A 15,002-nucleotide genomic window follows, 5' to 3' on the forward strand; every position below is an offset into this window, starting at 1 on the left:
GGCTCACATCACGCGCCTCACATACGTTATTATAATAAAATACATGTTCTCGCTTTCATTGGAACCAGCTCAAGCTAGAATATGCTAGGCTACCTACATCAGAAGTATCTTCAATACAAGATATGTCAATCAAAGAAGACTCATCGAACGTGTCTAAGGAGATATCGGGAAAGGCCCCACCAACTGTGATAGTTTCATCATCTAGGGCCGAATTCTCCGTCAAACAGATGGTTGGTAGAGAAGCTAAAGGGCTGGGGACCCCCTGGGCGGTAGCCGTCTCACCATCAGCCCACCCACTGTCCGTCATCCCGCGCTCGTGTCTTGACAAAGAAGTCTTCTCCTGAAGGCGTCCGAACAGATCACCGACCTGCTTCTCAACTATCCGGGTATTCCGTTGCTCCACATACTCGTCACATGCAGATTTCAGCTGCTGCACAACTTGACAGTAGTACCTCGCAATACTGTCATGTTTTTCAAACCTCTGCAGCAACTGTCCCACAGTTTCCAAATTTGGCCGCAGTGGGAAAACATGGTCCAAGTCTGCAAATGTAGCGACACCTAGTGTTAGAGCAGCTGTAAAGGCGGAGTGGACTGGAAATGGTAGCCGTTTGGGCAGGTCTTCCCTGGTAAGAACTGTCTCCAGCAAGCGAACTATTCGCACCGCCGAGTCAGCTGAAGCATACAAAAGCGCTGTGTCGGACTGTGACGGGGATGCCCCTTGTTGATTGCGATAGCTGTTATCACCGACCGATCCACGCATCGCCTGCTTCGCCGCTCGATCAAGTAGAACAGGCCGTGTCAGCAGCATGATTGACCAGTAGTATGACTCCTTTATATTAGACGATGCCAGAGTTGGTGCCGAGTCGTATCCCTGGGTTTGTTCCGCGGACTCTATCCCATTCGTCTTCGGACAAGAGGTCATGCGAGTCGCCCATGAGCGATGCTCCTGAGTCATGGTTGTGATAAAGTGCCTGGAGACCTTGGAAGGGCCGTAGACCTCCCTCATAACGGCTTGGATGATAGCTGCCATGTCGATGGCGGAGGAATAGCCCTTCTCGGCCTTTGTGTTGCGGGTCTCGTAGGTGCTGATAGGTCGACCTAGAGAACCGCTGGCGAATGAATCGAACAGCCGTAATGCGTTCCATAGACGTTCGCGGAATGCAAAATCAGCGTGGCTCATGTGGCGCGGTTTGTCCATTTGGTTAATGCCCACGGCGCATGCAAGTCGACATGCAACTCCGATGGAGTGATAGGCGGCATCTCGTCTTCCTGAGTTTATCTGGTAGAAAGCGATCAAGTTGTGACAAAGGATCAACGAGAGATCTGGCCCTTGGTTTGATTTCGAATTTGTCAGATATCTCGCATATGTGTAGTATGCCTCGGCGGTCGCGTCTTCATCAGCCGGGCACGTAAGTGCACCATTTGCTAAAATCAGATAGCAAATCGCGGAGGAGAGATGTTCAGCACTGTTGTCTTGCTGTAGCCACTCTTCTATTTGTGCCTGTACCTCTGATTCGTCCAAAGCACCCAGCAAATGGCTTGTCGCCAGCATGCCCCAACTTACAAGCTTCTTCGCATCCAAAGGGCTGGGCTTTGGTGGAGGATCGGACACAGACACTGGACAAGAGGGGTCATGATTGGTATGATACTGTATCGGCTGTTCGGCAAAAGAGCATGGCCCCAGTATACGAGCCACGAGTTGACGGATCTGCTGAAGAAAGGATTCATTGGCCGCATCCCCAAAATAGACGGAGCCTTGCTGGTCGTTCTCCGCCAGTCGATACGTGTCGGGAAACGCTGTGCCGATGTCCAAAAACGAGTCTTCAAGTTGGCTCGCCGTCTGGCCAAGTGGCTGGTCCTGGGCAACCGCCGAATAGTTCAGCATCATGTCCATCAGCGGCTCCGGGGCGTCTTTTGGATCTCCTACGCTGGAACTTTGGCGGGATGAGATGGACACAGGCCGTTTTGGAGCCGAATAGCGACATGCCGAGGCGATCTGGCGGATGGCGCATCGACGGCATGGCAAGTTGCCGTCGCATCGCTCTTTTCGGCGTTTGCAGCTTTCGCATGCTGCCGCACATCGACGCCGCAGGCTATCGCTCAGCCTTTTGGTTGGCATGTTACATGGGCATTTGTCGTATGGCTTTGTGAGTCCGGAGTAGAAAGGGAGGAGAAAGAGAAGAATTAATGGGTTGTCTACAACGTACCCCAGAAAGTCTTTGAGTTTTGTAAGTTGACTACCGATGAAACTAACCGTCAGAATGCGGGGATGTTGGGGACAACTAGTGAATGTAACTGCCGAGTGTGAGGGACATGATTAGCTCCGACTATCTCCGAAATAACATGGCATACATATTGGGCTGGCAGAATATTTGGACGGCGAGGTTGCTGCTGACCAGAGCATCACGTGGTACAGGTCAATAATAGTCCGAGTTTGACTGTACCAAGTGGAATAGCCTATCTACGCAATTGAAAAGCTATATGATGGTACGGATACAAGCATAACATAACTACAAGATTTGCAGTGATCCTGCCCTGAACTTTAACCCCATACCCCAGATAAATACCCCGCCTCTAAACGCCACCACCGGCTATCACGGCCTTCAAAATGGCCGGCCTCCGTCTCGGTGTTTTCAAAAGCCGGGACGGCGTAATATCGCCAGTCAAGTCAACGTCATATGACGAATCCATCTCTCGTACATCTATTCATTAGATCTTTTGACTGCCTTGAACAAGATAGTTGCTACAGGCAGCAGCAAGCCTGCTACGAGGGATATAACCCTGCCTAGAAGCCCGTCGAGGTCGACGGTCTTGACAAGGTCAGCACTTCAAAGCTCTGCATAACAGAACAAGATAGGTGTTGACTTACCGGCAGGGCTGTGCCCCCGCTCTTAGCCACCCAAGCAAATGAGCGGTCAAACATCTTTTTCTCGTATGCATGGCACCTAATCTCGATCTCCTTAGTGCTCAGTGACGGACCTGCTTCAGCCGCCTTGTTCAGCTCTAGCAACTCAGGCAACATGTCGGCAACGTCTCGCATGGCTTGGTTCCCGCCCATTCCACTTTATCTTGTTAGAAAATCCTTATCTGGAGATGGTCAATCGACTTGCCGGTTTGGCTGCATGGCATGTACAGCGTCGCCTATGAGCCACACGCGTGGGTGGCCCTCTTCCGCGTTGTTGCCATTCTGTGCCTGAAGTCGCTCCCGCCAGTTCTTTGGGAGCTTTGTACTGGCCCGGAGCATTGTCATTGTGATCTTGTCCTCATCACTGGCTCCAGCGGAGAGCATGACATGGCTGACGAGGTTTAGTGACTGACATATGTACGGCGATGGAGTGTCAAGCTTACTATTCTGGAGCCCAGTCGCGAACTATGTCAAGACAAAATTGTCGTCTGTTGGGAATATCTTTAGCGTCGCTGAAGGGGCACAGCTCACGGGGAACATTTAGGCCCCAGTAGAATGATGCTTGATTCTCGTCAAAGTCAAAACCATCATCTTGCTTTCCATCTCCACCCGTCTTTTGAGGTGCTGGCAAGTAAACTGGACAATGTTAGTGGTGAAATGCAAGTGTATCTGAGCCAGGAATATCCTACGCGCGTAGTAGAGAGAGATGCCGTTCTTGAAGGTTAGGGTTGGTCCGTTCAGAAGACGGGGCGGCAGCTGGCGCAGGCGTGCCTTGGTAGCATTCCCTTTTGACAAAAAGGCCAGATGACTACTCATATCCACCAGATTCCTTGCCCCAATCTGCTTGTTTATCTGTGCATTGATCTTGGTAGCCGTTCTAATGAGGTGGGTGTGATTGAGCATGAATGATGCCTTACCTTTGATCCGCTACCATCCGCAGCGACAAGAATGTCACAATGCTCCGACGAGCCGTCCTTAAAATTCACTTTGACACTCTCGCTCCCACCAGGCCCATTCTTGATGATCTCGTAATGTGAGAATTGCTTGCCGAACTTGACCTTTCCCTTGGTAACGACGGGGCCAAGAAGCAAATCACGCAGCACAACGCGATTGATGGCCGCCGACTTGGAGTAAGTCGGGAGCGCCGACAAGTCAAGGATAGTCTGGAACCTGGTGTTGCAGATACTTGGAGCCGTTTTGGTAGAGCCAGAATATCTTCCGAGCCTCTGCACGATTGATTCCAACTGCGAATCGGTCAGACACGAGGCCAGGCCCGTCAAAGCCGGATCACCCAGACGGATCTGGTATCCTTCCCTCTTGAGGCTTTCCTCATCTCTCTCGAAGACAATAGTGTCAATGCCATTGTTGATGAGCCCGTTAGCCAGTAGTGAGCCTGCTAGGCCACCGCCAACTATACAGACTTTGAAATTGCCCATGATGATTGTGTGTGAGAGCAGGTCAGAAAGCAATTTGTTGATATCCGAGGATCTAAATATTCGAAACTTTTTGGCGGGAGCACTAGTAAATAATGCAATTGCCTTACGCGCTAAGCAGCTGATCTTTACATGTTCCCGAATGGGACTGCGCGAGTGTGGAAACTAGTCCGGCCGCTGCCCGGTACCCGGTACCCGGACCCAGATCCGGTCTCCGATCCGGGTCATGTAAGTAGAAAAGTCAAAACGCAGGATTTCAGGTAAAGAGAACTCCCGGAAGTCACCTCCCGTGATTCTCTCATCTCTGGGAACCGCGGGTCATGAAGTGACGGGAGTGGTTGTCAGAAGCGACTTTTCTACCGCAGGTCTTATCATCGGAAGGAAGCTGAGCATTGCAGGTAGCCTTGTGGGCACTAAACGAGAAGCCGGCGAGGCACTGGACTTTGCACTCAGGGGGCTGATTTGTCCCGTTTTGACTAAAGGGACTTTAGGTAACATCGATAAGTTCTGTGATATGCTCCAGCAAGGTGGTTTCCCCGGAAGGGTTGTGATTAAAGTTTCTATATAGCCCCATCACAGCCACTAAGCGATCTAAATGCCTTCCTTCTCGGCATTTCTCCCTGAAACCGGAGACGTGATTCTCCCCAACTAGGACATCTTGTCTCATCGCCCCTCACTCTTGAACTTTCTCTCCGCTCATCGGAAGTTTCCTTCTCCGTTGCATCGAGATAGGGGAGGGTTGCTGCCAGGCTTAGCACAAGCAGAGATAGCACCTTCAATCCATGTGATGCCGTTGTAGCTTCCCTCGCCACGGCTGTCTGCATACCAAGTACCGATCTCAGTGGCCGATCCGATGCAACCACGGAATTGACGACCAGAGCGGCGAGTTGTGAGTGGCTTGGTGATCATGACACCGCACTGACCGTCCTTGATAGTGGCTTTAGTAATGACTGAGGTCTGCGTCGTCCACGTACGGCTGTAGTCGATACCAAGAGACCCAGCCAGCTTGTCCTTAACGAAGGTGAGATCGACCCCAGCACTGCCTCCAACGGTGTTGGAAACGCTGTAGCCTGAAGACACACTGATGTCCATGTCGCCGACGGCGCAGACAACAGGTGACATCTGCACGTCCCAGTCGACAAAGGTTTCGGTCTTGTCGGTGGTGATGTAGAAGGTGCCATCACAGTCATCTCGCTTTCCGAGCTGGCCCTTTGAGACCTTTGGGTGCTTGACCTTGGGAAGATTGGTGCTGTTGTAAGAGACCCAAGACGGGTCCAGCTTGGGAGCACCGATCTTGATGCCCTCGGCCTTGAGCTTGGCAAGGTATGCCTCCTCCTTGACGACGTAGGCTATCAGATTCTCAGCATATTTTCTCAAAGCGATGTGTAGAATGTCAACTTACAAACGCCCTTCACAGGAACAATAACATCGCTGGGCTGAATTTGGTGGTTGGGAGTCCACTTGATGGCTCCTGGGAAGGGCGAGTCTTCCACCGGAATCGCACCAGTAGCAGAGATGAGCAAGGCGTAGACGAGGCCGAGATGATGCATCTTATAAAGATTATCGGACTTGAGTTCGATATGAAAAGATGAAGGAGAATGTGATTGACTGAGTTGGTGTGCTTGCTTTGTTCTTGGCTAAGTCGGAGACAGCCAGGTATTTATGGTCGGATGAGAAAGTCAAACCCAATGATCAAATGTTGGGTCTTTTCGCAATGAAAGTATCAACTTCCGACTTTCACGTCGCGTAGCAGCACTAAGTCTAACGGTTCTCCTAGTGCTATTGAGAAAATAGATCACGACTGCTACGTCACTCCATACGTATGACAGCTTTTAAGCATGATGTCAATCCCTATCTCAATAAACTTTAATCTGGGGTAGCTAAATAACGCACTTTCCTATTCTGAAGCGAATTGTGTAGTTCATAAGTGGGGAATCGTCTTATGTTCCTCAGGGTTGTCGATGATCAAGTCACTATTCCAGTTAGTTCATTGGTGGGGCAACCTAACTACTGGTTTCAGCCGCTCGTATAGAGAAACGCGTTGAACTCTTCTATGCTGGGTTCTTGAATCATGGCATGAAACTACGATATTCGTGTTACCTGATAGGCGCGAATGTTATGCCAAAGTCAACTGCCGACGCACGGCTTCACCGATGATCGATTTACGAATATCCTATTTGGGCTCAAAGAGTTGTCGTGTAAGTCTTTGTGTTATTATAGCAACTCTTCTCGGGCCGGCAAGAAGCAAGAAGTTCATCAAATGAAGGAGAGAGACAAACTGTATAAAGACTCAAGCTCAAGTACCGAAGAAATGAGACCAGCCAACCCAACTTTCTCAACCTATCACTTTCTCTTGTTTCTTCTTCATCATGCAATTTTCTCTCTTCACACTGGCCATCATGGCCGTCAGCGGGTTCGTCGTGCCTACCCAGCCCCCCAACGTCTTCTTCCAGAGAAGCTAACACCTTCGACAGTGCTCATGCTGCTACCCACAAGGCCGCTGCTTGTGTGTCTAACAGGATGTCATCCCCAGTTGGTGGAACCCCATTCAGCCCAAGCTACAACTGGCAAACCACCTATGAAGTCCTTGCCGATGCTACCAAGTGCGCTTGCGATATGTATAAGCAGCGAAGCACCGGCGATGAGTGGTGGGACACATGTACCGATTGTACTTTTGTGAGCTTTAGACCAAGTAGTTTAAACTTAGTCGATATTTTTGCTAATCATTTCACTAGGATGGAACGATATGTAACTCGGCAGAAGGTCACATCGGTGGCGATGAGGTAAGATCAGAAAGACTGAGATAAAATGAAAGATACTAACCAGTCTTTAGTTTACTTATTACTGCGAAGAGAAGTGTGGCGCTCAGGGTGCTGAGGCTGACTAAAGGACTAGGATGTTTGTAGTCTGGCGGGACTCTTAGCTTGGTAATTTGATCACAGACTTGATTCATGACGTCCGCATGTCCAGACTGTCAACAGTATAAGTAATCGATGGTTTATAGAAGCACCATATATATTTCAAAGATCTTGATCACTTTTTTAAGATTTTTACGACCTGTTTGAGGGTAGGAATCAGAATGGTAAGGCTGGTCTGATAAAAGTATCCTGTCGATAATACCGAGTACTATAGTTACTAAACGGAGGACTATAAGGGGACTGCATTGTCTGATTGACTTTAAAGATTGCAGTTCAATGGTACCAGAAGGCTTTCATGATGGAGATGGAGGTTATGGACCGTAGGAGATGCCACCTGGCTGATACTGCCATTTCATGTAATAAGGCCAAAGTTCCCTCCATGGCCAAGATAACGCCTCGCTGGTTTGAGAAAGTCGCTTCCAAGGCCAAAAGCTGTTGCAGGTCGCTACCCAAGAATCTAATTCGGCTCCTTCACCACTATCATCTTCGCTGACACCACTGATTGCGTGTCACGAGGGGCGGCATAGGCAGGGCGAGAGGTCCCTGCGAGTTCAATACACGAATCGGGCAATCGGCGAAATTATGGGTGAAACCGCATTTACGACTGGCAACTGCCAATGCTACTGGTGGGCGCTATGCTCATTATCGAAAAGGGAGGCAATACCGATCAAAGTCGATAAGTAACTAGTGCTGCTTCTTTGATACAACCTCGAACCTGTCTTGTGGATGGCCAGGGTAAGCTAACCCGCGCTGCGGGACCTGACAATCAGCCGTGCACACATAGAGTCAAGCCGTATCAGCCTGTTCTTACCTCTCTCCTCACCCTGCTTTGCCTTACACTTTCCAGTTCCAACACGACAGAGCCCCGTGATTGACATGGCCCAGCTGCACATCACATGACTTGGCAGTCCTATTGGCCTTGCAAGCTGCGCCGAGCTACAAGGGGTCCTTTTCAGCTGCTGACGCTTCCTCTCCCCGCACAGAAATTCCGCAAAGATGTTGCTGCCCAAGTTGTTAGTGATGGCAATCCATCTCATCTCGACTCATCATGGACCGGCGGAGAAGTCATCTTGCTGATACCATCGTATCGCGCAATAAGGCTAACGTTGAGGTGTCCTCTCTTGAAGATGGCGCCTATGTTGTTTGAGAGCATCTCGTATTCTTTGATGTAGGATCCTACCTAGGGCTTTGAAAGCTTGCATCGCTACCTGATAAGATGCACGTCACCCCCGTGCTCCTATTGGAGGCTTCACCCAACAGCTCTCGGAAATGACAAGATATTACGATTCTTTTCCTCTTGGCAAGCTGATGAAAAAATGCATTAACCAGTTTTCTGGGTGAGGACAGCCTCATTCAATAGTTCTTTTGTTAGTATGGCGTTCCTTGGAGCCTTTTACTGAAATGGTCGATAGCATGGTGTAACATAAACGGCGAGGCTTGTTCTATGCCGAATTAGAAGCTGGCAATACCATCAACCCATCACCTCCACCTAGTTCCTACCGGTTTAACTGACCATTATCATAGTGCCACCATTGATCATCTGTGAGCATCTTGTTCCTGCGACAGAGCGTCTAAGCTCGGTCTAGACTATGCCTTTACTTGAGCGGGCTAGGGTCGAGTGGCAAGATCCCGTTTTACGCCGTTTAACACATTTCAAGTATAGGGCTGCACAGCCAAGGCAAGACGGCTAAATCCTTTTCGGAAACTGCAGTAAGGTTCGGGTTTTAAAAGAGGCTTCAGCCCCCGGGCCACAAAGGTAGAGGACACCAATAAACACATACGGGCAATATACTCATTACCCTCACAATCGCCTAAGGTCTTGCTTTTCCTTTTCGGAAACAACTGTCTCAAGAAACCAAGATGGGCTTTAAGGTTGAGGGGTAAAAGAGGCTTCACGCCCCTACACAACAGTAGTCAGGAGACCATGCGAAGGGTTTCTGTGGCGCATCGAGACTCGGCGTTTTGGAATCTGTCGGCAGCTTGATAACGTTCACCCCAAGTGTCTCCCTGGTGACAGGGCCGTCAATTTAGGATCATGACTTCTCCTCGTAAGCTTCTTACCCGCCTTAAGGCGAGTCTGGACTCTGCTTCTGGATCTTTTAAGTAGAGGGATGTCATTCCTCCTAAGACCAGCGGAGGTTGCACGTCACTCCCAGCTGTTAACAGGGCGGTCATTAGGTCAACAGCTAATTTGAGTTAGGTGTCAATCGATAGTGCGATTAGGATGCCCCGCACAATCTCGGATTAGCGGCTCCAGCAAGCCAGAACACACTACAGGGACTAACCTATCCCATCAATTGTCGAAAGGCTCCCGCAGGTCACTCCAGGGATGTCTGCCCAAGTAAAATGCAAGAATTGAGGGTATATTATTCCCTTCCTAAATTAGCCTATGTTAGATGTTCCAACAATATTTAAAGTTACAAGTCGCCGCGATCACACTGCTCACCCCCAAATTAATTAATGCCTTTTCCTCTTTGATTGAGACCTCTTCTTGTTGTTACTGACGGGCGCCAAAGGCTTCCTTAAGCTCCTTGACCTTGGTTGCCCAACCCGCTGGCCCTGAAAGGCAACGCAAGTAATAAAGAGTTTCGAATCAAGTTTAAACTTTTAACTGTAAAAATAACGATAAAAAGCCTCGCCGTTAGACCGCAAAGTCGGGTTTTGCTGGCCCTGATCATATCATGCGTGCTAGTCGTGCGTGACGTGGAGACTATTGATTTTCACGGGAAATTCCTTACCAATAGACAGACTTTCAATACACTAAAACACCTGAAGCAGTCTGCAGCTGAGAACAATACGCTGACTTTTTCTCCTTGCCGCCAACGAGTGCTTAGTTAAAGAATGTCAAAATTGCGAAACCTGAGTTACTGTTTATCCAGACTACCCCGCGTATAATGGTTCCAAGAAGAGGGTACTGGATCTAGAACTTGCCTCACCGGAATATGGCTTAATATTGCCCACCATCGAGCGTGTGGCGCCCATTGCAGCATGTGGCTGAAATGGACTGATTTTTTTCTTCGCCTCGCCGCAAGGGACAAGTGCAGCTATCACGGACGGAGCGCCCAACAGTAGCAAGGCGAGCCCAAACAGTTATTTAAACCCTTTCTTCTCTTCACATCTCATGCTTTCTTCTCTAAGCACTTTTATCAAGCTTCTCATTATAATATATTTATCATTACATTTTCAAGATACAACTACTCAGTCATCAAGGCTTTGAATAGCCATGAAGTACTCTATAGTCCTCAGCCTGACGGCCATCTTTACTGGCTACGTCCTGGCTGACAACCCCCCTACTTGCAGCACTACTGGGGACAACACCCCGGTCAAATCTGGCTGCTGTCCTAGAGCTCCCTCGAAGCGTCTCAGACGCTCTGCTAGGGAGATCTTTGCCCGCACGGATAGCCCAACCTGTCCAACTCCCAAGTTCTACGGAGACTCATGCTGTACTCACGAATTTGCCAAGCCTACTCTTGATATAAGCACCTTCAATCTTCAGTGTGGCGCCAATGGAGTGGCAGATATTGTCAACGACGCTGTCAAAGTTGCAATTGTGGGCTGCGATACTGCGGATGATCTCAGTAAGGATTCTTGTGTTCTCGAGATTTCCTCTACTCCAGCTGGCAGCATCAGCGACACTCACTTGGAGATCTCGACTTCTACCTGGACCAGCACCAAGTATCCCAGTAAAAATCCTGCCTCGTGGTCATACACCTCATACTGCGACAAGGCGACTGGTGTATGCACAGTGCCGTTTAACATGATCGGAGACGGTGCCTCGGCTCTTTGCGACAAGAACTTGTACATTTCCTACCAACGGCACCACGTCCAAAACCTGTACCGGCGATGGAACTCTTATTCCTGGCCAGCCTGGCGGTCGCTGGTGGGAGTACCTTACTTTGTCCTTTACTTGTCCTAAAACTTGCGATGGCTGGTGTTGCTGCGAGCAGCCTCCTTCGCCTTCAACCCAAGTCTGTGATATCGCTATGCCGATGGAGCCAAAAATCTGAACGGGGACCCCGTTGGTCCAGCTGTGTGCGGCAACGCCAACCGCTGGGGTTGGTATCTCGCTACCAGCAAGGCTTCATTAAGTGGAACACTTATCGTCGGCGCCGGTGGCAACGACCTCACAAAAGGGAACCACCGTCGGAACCTGGTCAGCTACAATCACGGCGTCTGATATCATGTTCAAGTATGACTTGTACGATGGCAATACTAACGGACACTTTGACCTCTCCTCGGTACATGTATACACTTCGTGCACTTCACCTACAAAATGTGCCCCCGGTGGATTCACGTTTGAGGATGACACTCTGACGGACAGTTCGGACACTTCATACACCAAGACGTTCTCAGTTGCTGGCCGTACCTGCTCAACCTATTACCTTATCTTCCACGCGTCGGTCATGTAATGGAAAGTCTATTAGATCTAGTTGATTTTACCAGGCAGGTGAGATGGTGCTGCCCGATTCTAAGAACTCATCACTGAACGCCCAATCGTTATAGCCTTTGCTGCTCTTTGGCGTGTAGAAAGTCGAGCGGTCATATTTGACAAGCGGAACGTTCGCCTTTATGCGGAAGGGCAGGTCAGGATTACTTGTCCAGTGGCGACCGAAGACAATAGCCAGCTTGTAGTCCTTGTACTTCTCATCGACAGCCTGTTGCGCAGACTCGCCATTGAACCCTCCACTGATCACAACGGGCGCTTCCTTGCCCCAGGCATGAACGGCAAAGGACACGTCGTTGTCCCCACCACAGTCCGCGTCGTCGTTTCCCCGGATGCGCGCCTCAATCAAGTCAAGGAATCCGATCTTTCGGGCGCGGAGCTGCTGGACGATGTAGGTGAAGGTTGGGATAGGGTCGGCCATGCCCATGCCTATGAAGTCGCTCCAAGGGCTCAAGCGCATGGCGACCTTGCTGGATCCGATCTCCTGCGCAATTACCTTGACAAGCTCAAGAGGGAACCTGGCGCGGTTTTCAATGCTCCCGCCCCAACGGTCTATTCTCTTATTGGTAACATCCTGAAGGAACTGATCCGGCAAGTATCCACCGCCGCCTTGAATCTCAACGCCATCAAACCCGGCCTCGATGGCGTTTCTCGCAGCAATACGGTGGTCCTCGATGACTTCTTGGATTTCCTGTTCAGACATTTCTCGAGGGAGTGGACGATCTGGCGAGCTTGCTATGGGGCTGGGGCCGAGAATATCTAGGCCCAGCTCGCTCCGGAGAGCAGGGTTGCTTGCACGACCTAGGACCCATAGTTGGCACCAGATATAAGAGCCTTTAGCGTGGACAGCGTCAGTGATCTCGCGCCAGGCGGCAATTTGGGCGGGGGACCAGATGCCTGGCACATTCCTGATTCCGAGGGTCCGCTGAGAAATCTGGGTGCCTTCGGTGATAAGGAGGGTTCCGGGCACAGAGGCTCGTTGAGTGTAGTACTCTATGGGATAGTTAGAACAGACGAAGGCGGATCAAATCTTCAATTAACACACCTTTCATCATCTCCGTAGGCACATAATCATCGTCGGCGCGGAAACGAGTAAGGGGCGCCATAATCATGCGGTGCTTCAGGTGGCAGCCAGCTACCTCGAGAGGCTGGAAGAGTTTGGACATCTTGCTTGGGATGGTATTAACTGGGGTGATTTTGGATGCTGTGAACGAAACGAGCTTGGGTTTCCGAGCAAGACGTTTTCATATGGCTAAACGATGCAACTCATTATATAGAAAGAGTATTAGTGGATATCATAGTACATAATCGGCCATGCCTATGTGCTGTTAGTCATAACTATTGGATTTAGTGGGAAAATATTTTCTGAGCTTACTAATAGGGCTGTGTGTTACTGCCGGAGATATCCCTTAAAATCCGAAAAGGCATCCTGTCTAGCCTGGTTCTTCTAGCCAATTACAGCGACGTCCCTGATCAATTAAAAAACCAGGCCCCTCGGCACCGAATCGGCAAACCAATGCGACTGGCAGCTAACGAGCCCTCCGATTAGTGGTAAACTTTGCTGTCTAAGAGCCTGTATACAATCAACGTCAGTATATGAATATCTTCAACTTGCCCAGTTCTCATATCCTACTTTCTGAGATGTAAGCATAACCTAGTCTTCAGGTTACAAAAATGGCGAAGCCTAAATTGACAAGACCAGATGCATCAATGTTGGGTAGACTGGCAAAGTCAGACAGTTCACCACATGTCCCCGAGCCGAGCTCAGGAGATACAGACCCCTCACAACCAAACCATCTCTTGGGAACTGAACCCTGGATTAGTAGTCCGGAGCCTCCATATACAGTTTTCTCCTACTCGGAAAAGGTCGGAATTATTATCTTGGTGTCATTCTTAGCGATGATATCCCCCTTGTCCAGTACGGTATTTCTTCCAGCGATTCCTTCCATCGCCAAGGATATGGATGTATCTATCTCTCTTGTAAACCTAACAGTTACAACATACCTGGTAAGAAATCTTTTACCAAATCCTCCGATCTTTCCATCTTATAACAGATCTTTCAAGGAATCACACCCTCGTTTATCGGAAATTTCTCAGATACTTATGGTCGTAGGCCAGCATACATGATTTGCTGTGCTATCTATCTCGCGGCCAACGTCGGTCTCGCTTTGCAGAATAGTTACGTCGCCCTAATTATTCTGCGGTGCCTCCAGAGTGCTGGAAGCAGTGCAACTATAGCACTTGGTAGTGCGACATCCGCCGATATGGTGACCCGAGCAGAGCGCGGGAAATATCTTGGCTACGCCTCTATGGGAGTCACCCTCGGCCCTGCCCTTGGACCTGTGATAGGTGGACTTCTTGATCACTATCTTGGCTGGAGGTCTATCTTTTGGTTCCTCACCATCTTTTCAGCTGCACTCTTTCTCATCATATTTATTTTTCTCCCAGAGACTTGCCAAAACGTTGTTGGCAATGGAGGTATTACTCCACCATGGTGGAACATGTCGCTTATGGGATATCTCAAGCAACGAAAGCAGGAACATGTCGAACCCTTAGTCCAACAACCCAGTCGCAAACGACCGAACCCATTCGCTTCACTAAAGATCCTGTTCGAAAAAGAAACCGGCCTTATCCTAGGCTTCAGTGCTCTAATGTATGGTGGCTACTACATGGTGCTGTCAACGCTCTCAGCTCAGTTGACTTCACGGTTCAATTACTCGTCCGTCGTGGTCGGACTATGCTATCTACCCATGGGGATCGGAAGCATATGCTATCGATACACAGCTGGCCTCGTCATGGACTGGAACTTCCGACGACATGCCCAGAGGCACGGTATAGAAATTGTCAAGAACCAACAGCAAGACCTCAAACTGCTTCCTATTGAGAGAATGAGAATTGAGATATCCCTGCCATTTGTATACATGGCCTGCGCCACGATCATCATTTATGGTTGGGTCATGAATCAGAAACTGGCGCTTGCAGGAATCGAGGTTCCCTTATTCTTCCTTGCGTTGTCTATTTCTGGTGCGATGAACAACTTGAACACCCTCATCGTTGATCTTAACACTCGTTCTGCAGCGACGGCCGTGGCAGCGAATAATCTCGCCAGATGCTTGGTCGGAGCAGGGGCTGTGGCAGTTGCTGATCCCATGATCAACGAATGGGGCTTGGGGTGGACTTCGGTCTTTGTCTCCGGAGTGTGGGTGATCTTCAGCATTCTTCTTTGGGTAGTTATGTGGAAAGGGCATAATTGGAGGATGGAAAAGCAGGAGGAACGGGATAATGATAGCTGCTGACGATTG

At 49.6% G+C, this 15,002-nt stretch overlaps 8 protein-coding genes across 8 annotated transcripts; 3 read left to right on the plus strand and 5 right to left on the minus strand.

Moving 5' to 3' along the window:
• Positions 1-55: 55 nt before the first annotated feature.
• FVEG_05735 (hypothetical protein) lies at positions 56-2,119 on the minus strand (the record flags this gene model as incomplete). The annotated part of the gene is made up of 1 exon (XM_018893972.1): positions 56-2,119. One exon carries the CDS (start codon positions 2,117-2,119, stop codon positions 56-58), a length of 2,064 nt encoding a protein of 687 aa, XP_018750931.1.
• A 583-nt stretch (positions 2,120-2,702) lies between these two features.
• Positions 2,703-3,058, minus strand: FVEG_05736 (hypothetical protein; the record flags this gene model as incomplete). Its single annotated transcript, XM_018893973.1, has 2 exons — positions 2,703-2,810; positions 2,870-3,058. The coding sequence occupies 2 exons, from the start codon at positions 3,056-3,058 to the stop codon at positions 2,703-2,705; spliced, it is 297 nt and encodes a 98-aa protein (XP_018750932.1).
• A 39-nt stretch (positions 3,059-3,097) lies between these two features.
• On the minus strand, positions 3,098-4,341 carry FVEG_05737 (hypothetical protein; the record flags this gene model as incomplete). The annotated part of the gene is made up of 4 exons (XM_018893974.1): positions 3,098-3,296; positions 3,349-3,541; positions 3,595-3,757; positions 3,823-4,341. 4 exons carry the CDS (start codon positions 4,339-4,341, stop codon positions 3,098-3,100), a joined length of 1,074 nt encoding a protein of 357 aa, XP_018750933.1.
• Positions 4,342-4,842: 501 nt separating this feature from the next.
• On the minus strand, positions 4,843-6,116 carry FVEG_05738 (hypothetical protein). Its single transcript, XM_018893975.1, has 2 exons — positions 5,741-6,116; positions 4,843-5,687 (listed from the first exon to the last, which is right to left on the minus strand). The coding sequence occupies exons 1-2, from the start codon at positions 5,886-5,888 to the stop codon at positions 5,035-5,037; spliced, it is 801 nt and encodes a 266-aa protein (XP_018750934.1). The 5' UTR covers positions 5,889-6,116; the 3' UTR covers positions 4,843-5,034.
• A 593-nt stretch (positions 6,117-6,709) lies between these two features.
• On the plus strand, positions 6,710-7,225 carry FVEG_05739 (hypothetical protein; the record flags this gene model as incomplete). Its single annotated transcript, XM_018893976.1, has 4 exons — positions 6,710-6,751; positions 6,813-7,014; positions 7,074-7,121; positions 7,172-7,225. Exons 1-4 carry the CDS (start codon positions 6,738-6,740, stop codon positions 7,223-7,225), a joined length of 318 nt encoding a protein of 105 aa, XP_018750935.1. The 5' UTR covers positions 6,710-6,737.
• A 3,254-nt stretch (positions 7,226-10,479) lies between these two features.
• FVEG_05740 (hypothetical protein) lies at positions 10,480-11,172 on the plus strand (the record flags this gene model as incomplete). The annotated part of the gene is made up of 1 exon (XM_018893977.1): positions 10,480-11,172. The coding sequence occupies one exon, from the start codon at positions 10,480-10,482 to the stop codon at positions 11,170-11,172; it is 693 nt and encodes a 230-aa protein (XP_018750936.1).
• A 413-nt stretch (positions 11,173-11,585) lies between these two features.
• Positions 11,586-13,012, minus strand: FVEG_05741 (hypothetical protein). Its single transcript, XM_018893978.1, has 2 exons — positions 12,746-13,012; positions 11,586-12,693 (listed from the first exon to the last, which is right to left on the minus strand). Exons 1-2 carry the CDS (start codon positions 12,864-12,866, stop codon positions 11,693-11,695), a joined length of 1,122 nt encoding a protein of 373 aa, XP_018750937.1. The 5' UTR covers positions 12,867-13,012; the 3' UTR covers positions 11,586-11,692.
• Positions 13,013-13,374: 362 nt separating this feature from the next.
• FVEG_15715 (hypothetical protein) lies at positions 13,375-14,996 on the plus strand (the record flags this gene model as incomplete). The annotated part of the gene is made up of 2 exons (XM_018904908.1): positions 13,375-13,707; positions 13,755-14,996. 2 exons carry the CDS (start codon positions 13,375-13,377, stop codon positions 14,994-14,996), a joined length of 1,575 nt encoding a protein of 524 aa, XP_018750938.1.
• Between the last annotated feature and the right edge of the window lie 6 nt (positions 14,997-15,002).

Source organism: Fusarium verticillioides, chromosome 3 (assembly GCF_000149555.1).
Source record: "Fusarium verticillioides 7600 chromosome 3, whole genome shotgun sequence".
Lineage (NCBI taxonomy): Eukaryota > Fungi > Ascomycota > Sordariomycetes > Hypocreales > Nectriaceae > Fusarium > Fusarium verticillioides.